We start from the raw sequence: 10209 nt of genomic DNA, 5'->3' as shown, positions 1-10209 counted from the left end.
AGAAAAGGAACAGGAAGTGTGACAAAGCTATCTGCCCTCAAAGTCCACCCCCAGATATACCTCCTCCAGCAGGACTCCATCTCCCCGAACAGGTACACCAACTGGGGACTGAGTATTCAAACGCATGGGCCTCAGTAAGGCCTTTCTCATTCACACACAACCACAGTCCTGCACGGAACCCCTGCAGCCTCACACAGAGCCAGCAGCTGAACATGGGAAGGTCTGTGCTCACAGGGCTGGGTGGAGCACAAGAAGGAAAAGAGATAGCCTCTAGACCAGGTACTGCTGGACAAAGACTTTGATAACGGTAAACTGTGAATCTTCTGCAGCAGCCCAGGGTTGGAGAAATAGCTGGGGTTAAGAACAGATACTGCTCTTACAGAGAACCCAAGTTCAATTCCCAGCACCCAACCCACATCATCAGGTGCTACATAACTGATTGTCTATAATCTGGGACCCAGGCTTCCCAACACCTCTGGTCTCCATGAACACCTACACTCAGGTTCACAAGCCAACACATAGATACATGCTTACTCATAATTCAAGATAAAATCTTTTTTAAAATAAATAAATCTCTCTTTCCTGCCTCCATCTTTTATGTGTTTATAACTACACCTTAAGAGCAAGAAGAAAGAGCAGAGAATAGCTTTGGAATAATTAAAGATACCAATTAGAGACCTTACTGTGCTTACCATTGGACCCTTTGTAGATAATACAGCATCTAACATATTTGATGGACAAGTTAATGAAAGAAAGATGGACAGAATGAGAGGGAAGAAGGAAGGAAGGGAAAGAAAAAGGGAGGGAAAAAACAAAGAAAAGTCAGGCATCATTGACACACACCTTTAATCCCAGCACTTTGGAGGCAGAGGCAGGAGGATCTCTGAGTTCTAAACCAGCCTGATCTACAGAGCAAATTCTAGGACAGCCAGGGTTACACAGAGAAACCCTGTCTTGAAAAAAAAAACTCAAGCTAAGCCAAGTGTGGTCGTGCGAGCCTATAATCCCAGCACTCAAGAGACAGAGGCAGGAGAGTAGGAGGCCAATTTAGGCTATCCAGTCAGTTCCACAGTAGTCTAAGTCACAGCAATAGCCTGTCTCAGATGAAATAATCCTTAAATATTATTACATGATCCTTAAATAGCATATACATGAAAATATCAATACATACACAATTTAATCTCCATCATATTTTCAAAACAGACATATGCATATATTAACTAAAAATGAGTCCCAAAAATATAAGCAGTGATTATCCTTCAACTATGGAACTGTGGATAATTTTTTAACTTGCACTTTATTTTGGAATACGTTTATCTTTGAACAGGATTACTTTTATAAAGCAAGTCAAGGTTGTTTATTTAAGAGAAAAAGGCTAGCATTAACTAGGGTTGTGCTCTTACTGCCAGGATTTGATAAGGCTTCGCAGTCTTAGAACTCCTAGGCTTGCTTTGTGGAAATAGTCTCTAGTTCTAATCCTAGCATTTCTCCATACACAGCAGCTACTAACTTCATCATAGGAACCTTCCCCCCAACCTTCCACTGTAACGTGTTACATAGAAATACTGGGAGGTGCCAGCAGTTTCTGAACTGGTAAGCAGTTATCAAAACTGATGGAAAACTGTTAACGGTATAGTCTTACATGAAATAGAGCAGAATACAAAGGGCAGGCTCCCTATGAATGGAACTTTGCACTCTGGGTATTTGGCAAGTATTTATTTCATTGAATAATGAAAAAGCGTCACAAGAAACATGTCCACATGCAGCCAGGGCAACGACAGCTGAAACAGAGCATGTCTTTCCAGCAGTTCAACAGTGGATCCACTCCAGATGCCAGAGTGTGCATTTGTAGGTTTTCACCCAATAACCCCTAGTCCCAGGGTGACCTGTTTCCCAGAGCAAAGCTTCCTGACTTCAGTGTGTCTACAATTAACCTGCATATTCCGGTCAAAAGTAGATTCATATTCAGCACGTCTGCGACAAAGTCTTCATATCTAACAGCCTCCAAGTGCAAGGGCTGCTGGTCTTCAGAACATACTTGGATTGGCAAGCATCAAGGAAGCTGGTAACCAAGAAATCTCAAGGGCCATCAGACACCAGGACACCGGGATCAGGAAACAGCCATCCGGGTAGACTAAGGTCATCCTAACCAAGTGGGGAGGAAAACAGAAGACTCTCAGCGGAGCGTCTCCATAGCATCCCCGTTTCTAGCACCATCGCTAAATATCCTATTGGAACCATTGGCATCTTAGCCTCATTGAGCCTAATTAATGAAAAGCATAAGTTCCAGTCACCAGAACAGTGTCTGGAGAAGTCTGAGGCTCCTGCTTTTTATTTGGTGTGTGTGTGTATGTGTGTGTGTGTGTGTGTGTGTGTGTGTGTGAGTGAGTGAGTGAGTGTGCGCACACGCATGTGTGCATGCACTTTGGACAATGACATGTTGCCAGGGTAGGCCTGAAAGTCAGCAATAGCCTGTACTAGAGAACAAGAGTGCCTCGCTCATCTCTCATTTTGTGTGTTGGTTTACACTTTAATCAGTGCTGAGACTTGGCAGGAGCCCTAGGCCAGCCTGGGCTACATAGTAAGACCCCATTTCAACAAAACGAAACAAAAGAAATCTCAAAATCAAGGAACAAGGAGCTAGACTGGAAGGGTGACCAAAAGCTGAGACGAGACGGAAGAAGTGGCGGCCAAAAGCACCTGTCCCGTGCATCAGTTCACATGTGCTTGTAAGGGACCCGGGCCAGAAAGCCCATCAGACACTGCTCAGTGCGGGACAAGTCTCCCATCAGACACTGCTCAGTGCGGGACAAGTCTCCCATCAGACACTGCTCAGTGCGGGACAAGTCTCCCATGGGGCTAGTGTGTTTGCTTCATTGGAAGGTCCCTCCACACAGACAGAACTGGGCTGCAATGTCCCATGTGGGCCAAGAGCAATCATGGCATGTCCTTCTTTCTAAGGACAAGCTGTCTAATCCATACATGATGATCCCCTGAACTCAGTTCAGCAGCCAGGAGGGGCACTGAACTTTGACCTCCATGGGTCAGGCAGTCACATTCATGGTAGCCCATTCCTACTGCCCCTGTTCCTTTCAACAAGTACTTTAGTATGGGCTTCCAACTCCCTGAGCCTGCTTCTAGGATCTGCTTCTGCCAAAAGCTCCTGGGATACCCAGCATCCCTGGAAAGATCACAGCATATGTTGCAGGACAAGTTAGCTGGGCAACTCAGGCCATGGATGAAGGTTTTTAGGTCAGGCATCTGTGCTGAACAGATGTTAGAGTCTGCCATCCTAGGCTCTAACACCCTAAAGCTCAAATGTAAAGTTCACCGTGTATGTGATCTGTAGAACCTGGACTCAAAACTCTCCCAGAAGCAAATGGCTAAACCATCTGAATGTCAAGCTTCAAGTCTCTTGCCAGCCTGTCGGGGCTGCCAAAGCCAAAAACAACAGGATGCTACCCCAGTTTGCAATGTGTCTAACTTAGCTAAGTGAAAGGACCTGTCAGAAGAAAACAGTAGGGAAAAGCCTAGACAGGACTATATGAAGTTAGACTTGCTGCCCAGCCTTACAGATCCTTTGGAAAGGTCTGTGTGCACAGTGGACAGGGGCAGATGCTCAGACTCCCCTCGGGGTGACCTGCAACGGCATGTCAGCACGAGGGCCATGATATCCTTCTTGAAGTTGGTGTTGAGAAAGCCGTAGATTAAAGGGTTAACACAGGTGGAAGCCATGGCAAGCATGTGGCATATCAAGAAGATGAGGTTGCCATGGCAAGCCGGAATGGCCTCCTGGTACCAGTCCTCCAGAGTGTTAAACACATGCAGGGGCAGCCACAGCACTGCAAAGGCAGCCACCATTGCCACGAGCGTGCCATTGATCCGCTTCATCTGCCCGACTCGTGAACTGCCCGTGTCCTTGTGGAACGCACGCCTCTGTCTCCGCAGGCGCTGGTAGATGCGCACATAGCAGACCAGGATGAAGACCAGAGGGACAGAGTACTGAACGAGTAGCAGGAAGGTGGTGTAGATGAGTCGGTGGTGGTCTGAGGACCAGAATACAATGCAGACCACCTTGTCCTCCAGAAACTCTACAGCCTTAGAGTGATTGTGGTGGAAGAGGTCACTCAGGATGCTATTGGCCAGAAAGGGCAAGGAGAGGAAGCAAGAAACGAACCAGATGACCACGATCCCCAGGTAGGCCTGGGGAATGCTGGGCTTCCAGCCCGTTGGATGGATGATGAGCTGGTGCCTCTCCAAGGCCACAAGGACCAATGAGAAGATGGAGACTGTTACCGACATACACTGGATGAAAGTTAGCATCTTACAAAGGACTTCACCAAAGATCCAGTAGTCCATGATGGTGTAGGTGGCTGTGAGTGGCTGGCATATGAGGCACATGAGGAAGTCAGAGAAAGCCAGGTTGGCAATGAGTAAGTTGGTCACATTGGACTTTTCCTTTTGCCTTGTGGTCACATATATCAAGCAGAGGTTTCCCAGGACCCCCAAGATGGTCTCAATGCTGTAGGTGGTGATGGTGAAGGCCAACAGGTCCACTGAATCCTGGCAGCCATCAGAGAAGTTGTAGAGGAAATCTAATGGATTGGTCCCATTCTTACCCTGCAGGAATCCTGGGAAGAAGGAATCCAGGGAATGAGAGGTATTCATGGTGAGTGGGAGAAGATCCAGGAACTCCAGGGCTGAACGGAGGTGCAGCCTGCAAAGCCAACAGATAGGACTTAGGGATCGTGTCTCTCGGAGGGGACCCAGATAAGAACAAGGGTGGGGGAGAAAGTTCTTGGCCCCTCCTATGCCATGGCATTGAGAGCTGTCCTATAAGGGTAAGGTAAGACACTGGCATCCAATAATCACTACCTTGAAGGCAGCATTTGCTGCAAGCCAGAGACTGTGTGTGCTCAGTGCTTTGCATATTAGTTACTTTATTCGGACAAGAATTGTCAACCTAGTTCATTGGTGAAAAACCTAAAAGCCACACAGGCAGCCATTTTACTCATCCTCACTCAACTAATAAGGTATCTGACTCTCTGATCTGACTTTGCCTGACAAGCTCCCTCTGACCTCAGGATTTGAGGCAGTTCTGATGATAAAGAACTTGTAGAACAGAGAGCTCTTTGTCACGTTATTCCAACAAAGACAATAAGAGATCCTTATGCTCAAGTGCCTGACACACCTCAGTCCCCTGGCACTAGCTACCATTCCCCTTGGGCTTCCTGAACCAATGGATTCTCTAAAAACACTGACTCCTCAGACCCTGGGCTCCAAAACCGTCAGGGAGTAGTGCCAGTGATGGGCAGCCCGACACAGAGGACCACCCACCATATTATTGCGCACACCCCTGGAAATCATCACAGGTTTTCCAGACATCCTACAAGTCTGCCATTCTCAACCTTCACTAAACATCAGGGTCATCGCAGGGACATGTTTAAAGTGAAGATTCCAGGGCCCCTCCCCAGGAGAACCAGGCAAGTGGGGATGGGATGGAGCCAAGGAATCTATTTAACAAAGTATCCTTAAGATTTTGCAGAACATGGTTTGGGGGCCTTTGAGAAATGCTACTAATAGCAGAATGTTTGATATAATTTTTGATGTCATATATTAGCTAGGCCTGCTTGGGAATATACATCCCATGTCCCAATATACACCTATCTTCAAGATCAAATGCAGTTTTTACAGAAATGCTAAATTAGCTAGAGATCAGTAAACTGTTTTTCCAGTTGTCACAAATGTTAGTCACTGTTTACTTGACCTGACTTGTAGAAGTGAAGTCTCACCCAGGCATTACAAAATCAATGAATTTGACTGACAATTTATGCTCTGATTATCGTCAGCTCTGGTTGGGGGGATGGGGGAAGGAACGACATGGGTTGGCTGACACCACAATCTTCTGGATAAAAAAAAAACATTTGGACAAATTTAACAAGATGAAATATACCAGGCTAAACACAAGGACCAGGATTTAAGAGGAAAGGGAATCTGTGTCACATGCACTGACCCCGATGCCACAAAAGGGACCGAAGCCCAGGACCCTGTGTGAACATCAGTGTAGGACAACACCAGCATGACCAGAGGAGAGTTAGCAGGCAGGGAAGACTCCAGAGATGAGCATTGCTTTGATCGCCTGCTTGACCAACATGGGCCAAGCCCTAGGGTAAGGACAAGGACCATCAAAATGACCTATACAGCCATGGCCCTCCCAGACCACAGAAATTGATCACTGAGAACGCAGATGGACCTCAAGGCCTCAGTGCTCTCCCCACGGCCAGTGCTGTGTGAATCTGCGACCTGGAAGATCAGAGACGGAGCTAAGGGCGGGGAGAGAGAAGAGAATCCAGATCTCGTGGGATGAAAAGGAAACGAATGGCCGAAGGGGAGGGCAGAGTTCAGGGGACGGGAGATAGCACACTCAGGAGCACAGAGGCCAGCAGCCTCCTGAGACAAGTGAGCAGTCAGGACAGCTGGACCCGAGGAGGGAGAAGGCAGGAGGAACGATGACACTGGAGAGGTAACTCAGGCCTGGAATGATGGGCGAGCCACTGGCAGGCTGCCAGCAAGCCATGTGCATTCCAGAAAGGCCACTTAGATGTAGGGGGTAGCTTGAGCCAAGATAGAAGAAGGAGGACATTTAAAGGCAGCACTCAGAGTTTTGCCTGGCTCCTGTCCTTTTAATCAGAGGAGCCATTGGCTTCTAACTCACAGGACAGTTGCCTATGGCCCAGGGCACCACAACTCAAAACTGCTGACCAGTCACTCAAAGCCTGAGCCTGGGTCAAGAGAGCTGACTGCTTTCATAGAACACGCTGAAGGTGGAATAGCCCTGATGGGCGCATCTGAATAGAGCCCAGTGGTGAAGGAAAGGGTAGGTGTCATCAGGGTCCGAGGAGAAAGCTACGTGACTCAGCCCAAGTGTCACCAATTAGGACTAAAGAGACCAAGATTAAGAATGACCAGAGCGAGACCATGAGGTTGAAGGTCAGCAGGCAACAGGGGCTCGGGGAGACTTTTCACTCAAGAGTCTATGCCTAGTCCCCAGGTCATCTGAGAGCTTCTAAGGTCAACGGCGGAGATCCCTGCCACACAAACAGAGCCATCGCATGTGTAAGAAGTGAGCAAGGTGCCCTGCCAGGGTCCTGCGAGGCCGGCAGGCTATGCACCTGTCCTGGGTTCAAACAGCAGCTCTGCCACCCGACAGCAGAGTGGCTTTGTGAGGCACTGAAACTGTCTGAGCCCCCGTTTCCTGGGTGATACAAAGGAGCGCAAGTGGATGGCACCTATGCTCCGGGGCAGGCTGGCTCGGTCTTAGGGAAGCAGATGACAAACTGGGGCCGTAGGAAGGTGGGACTTGGAGCTCCTAGCCCCCCAGCATCTTTCTTTCAAGTCTTCTTGGGGCAAACAATGGAACTGATGACTGGAAAAGGTCCCTCTCGGGAACTTTCGTTGCCACCTCCTGGGAGGCAGAGGTACCCGAGGCCAAACTGGATCATCACAGGTGTCAATCAAATATTAATTCCCTCCCCATTCATTCTACCAGCTCCATCCTAGGGGACTTCATCTCCCAGCAGAAGCTGGACAAAGGGCAACACAAGCCCATGCCCAGGCCTCTGAGTCTACCTGACTGCAGCTGTCTGATGCCAATCCGGAAAAGGACATGCCAACAGAGGCATATGCCAGGACCCATCTGGCCCTTTACCAGCGCTGACCTCAAACAGCTCTCATGTGTGGTGCCGCCATGCCCTGTCCTGCTCAGAGCTCACCTATGAGGCGGGACCCCTCTGGCCCCAGGGCTGGAAGGGGTCACACTCCTATTCTCCCTATCGAGGAGCTGAGGACCAACCCCATCTCAACCAGGGATTAGCTCAGAGTCACTCCAAATGAGCCTAATGTGTTTCCCCCACCATCCTGCCTAAAGATGAGGCTCCAGATGGACACAGAGAAGAAGGCCTCGCAACACACATGCAAAACTCCCTTCTGTGAGCCACGGGCAACCTGGGACCTGGCTTGGAGAGGAGCTGAGCCAGTTGAAGTAGGAGTGGAGTAGGATGCTTTGAAGGGATTTTGGGAGACAGGTCACACAGGCAAGCTTCTGTAAGAAGAGAGGCAAGAAGGAATGGCCTTACCTTACCCTGAGGGTTCGTGTTTCCCGGGAGACACAGTGCAGAAGAGACATTGGTTCTCACTTGCCGACCCACTGATAAGCTAGACCACAGCCCCACCAGAAAGGCATTACCAGGCTGATCCATATGGCATGGCCGGGGGTTGAGCTGAAAAGATGGCAAATTCTGCTGTCCTACCTAATGCTAGCTCCATTTAAATTTAGTTTTCTTTTTGTTTTGTTTTGTTGGTTTTTTGAGACAGGGTTTCTCTGTATTGTTTTGGAGGCTGTCCTGGAACTCGTTCTGTAGATCAGGTTGGCCTCGAACTCACAGAGATCCGCCTGCCTCTGCCTCCCAAGTGCTGGGATTAAAGGCATGCACCACCCATGCCTGGCCCTAAATTTAGTTTTTATTTAATGTGTGTGAGTGTTTCATCTACATGTATTGTATATCTGCATACCACATGCATGTCTGGTGCTGATAGATTACTGAGAGCTGCCATGTGGGTGCTGAGAATCAAACCCAGGTCCTTGGGAAGAACAGCCAGTGCTCTTAACCCCAAGCCATCTGTCCAGCCCCATTGATTGCATTGTAAAGGCGAAGCCTACAGAGATGAAGGGCCCAGGCCAAGGCGCAGTTTCTGAGAAGCAGAACTGGATCCCTGGCCAACCCGGCTCTAATTTCCCTGGCACCCGTCTTGCCAAATACAGATCTTGAAAAGAGGACCGAGACATGAGCTTGTGCCAAAGCTGAGGCAAAGGTAGTCGGAGGATGCTGAAGACAACATCCCCAACCCACTGGCAAAGCCAGACCTGGTCCTCTCTGGAGTCAGGTCCCAAAGGAGCCTGGAGGGATGCTGGGATGCGGTTCAGACACGTGAGGGGGTGTCCCTGGAGGCCTCCCTCCTCTGTTGGACGGTTCACTATCCTGTAATCCCACAAGATAGCTCAGAAAGCCTACTCCAGGGCAGTACAGCAATGAACCCCCTGCCTCTTCCAACCCTGGGTCTTTTTCAAACAGGCGTGGACCTCACTCTGCTCCTGGTGACCCCACTCACTTTCCAGGGCTTCTGGCGTCAAGTCCCCTAGGAATTGGCAGGGGGTGGTAACCCTGGGTGGAAGGGGAGCCTATATGCAAGGTCAGCAAAACCCTGTCTGGATTTCACGTTGAAGCCTGGAAACATGTGTGCTGCATCAACCCCACCCCCACTGCCGCCCCCGACCCAAAGTTCGGCCGCGCCCTTTCCTAGCCAGTCTAAGGAGAACCAATGGACACATTGCCAATCACCCCAGGAAGGACGATTGCTGGCGATGAGTCTCTCCTAAAATCTCCACAACCAGCCACCAGCTCCGAATGCCTGCTGGAGACACTTTGACACTTCAGATATGCGGCTTACTTCCTCAGAGGCACTCACCTAGCGAAGTACCAGGTCACTGCGTCCCAGCTGAGGAGACCAGAGCACCAAGCCCAGGTTCACAGCCGGGAGATGTGGAGCCAAATCCCGGGGCGGGGGGGGAAGCCCACCAGAAGCTCTGCTGCAGGTGCCCCGGCCAAGCAGCTCGCTCAGCTTCCCGGAGGATGCCTTGAGCTCTTCAGCCCCCTTTCCCGCAGCATCCCGAACCTGCTGAGCAAATAATGGTTCTGCACTGGCCTCACCTGCTCCAGCAGCAGAGCAGAACTCCTTAGTCCCGGGCCACCCGCTGGTCCCCGCTTGAGCCCGGGTCCGCGCCCGCCCACAAAACTAGCACCGCCCGCTTCGGGAGCCGCACCCACCGCCAGCCCCCAGGCAACGAGGTGCAGGCTGCACACTGGTCCGCCCCACACATCACTCTGCAGCCAGCGGATGTACCGAGCTGCTTGCCCTCGGGGTCTCGCTCTTCCTCCCCGTCTTTCCCTCTCTCTCAGTCTCAGTTTCCTTAAACGTGAGTTTAAGAAAATGTGTCTTCCTGCAGTGGGGCGTGGTGGCAGGCGTCTTAAACTCCAATACCTGGAAAGTCTCTGTAAGTTCAAAGCCAGTCCCCAGGTACATAAAAAATAATATAAATAAATAAATGAAAGAACAAACCAACCAACAAATAAATAAATAAATACTTTCATA

The 10209-nt window shown here is 49.8% G+C and overlaps 1 protein-coding gene across 1 annotated transcript; it reads right to left on the bottom strand.

Annotated features, from left to right (window-relative positions):
- Positions 1-1701: 1701 nt before the first annotated feature.
- Npy4r2 (neuropeptide Y receptor Y4-2) lies at positions 1702-9636 on the bottom strand. Its single transcript, XM_040747705.1, has 2 exons — positions 9526-9636; positions 1702-4717 (listed from the first exon to the last, which is right to left on the bottom strand). Exon 2 carries the CDS (start codon positions 4666-4668, stop codon positions 3541-3543), a length of 1128 nt encoding a protein of 375 aa, XP_040603639.1. The 5' UTR covers positions 4669-4717; positions 9526-9636; the 3' UTR covers positions 1702-3540.
- Positions 9637-10209: the final 573 nt, after the last annotated feature.

This window comes from Mesocricetus auratus, unplaced genomic scaffold (genome assembly GCF_017639785.1).
Source record: "Mesocricetus auratus isolate SY011 unplaced genomic scaffold, BCM_Maur_2.0 Super-Scaffold_100006, whole genome shotgun sequence".
NCBI classification, from domain to species: domain Eukaryota; kingdom Metazoa; phylum Chordata; class Mammalia; order Rodentia; family Cricetidae; genus Mesocricetus; species Mesocricetus auratus.
This window is presented reverse-complemented; position numbering and strand designations above follow the sequence as displayed.

Coding starts and splice junctions, on each gene's coding strand:
- Npy4r2 (XM_040747705.1), bottom strand. CDS start 4,668: ATGAATACCTCTCATTCCCTGGATTCCTTCTTCCCAGGATTCCTGCAG.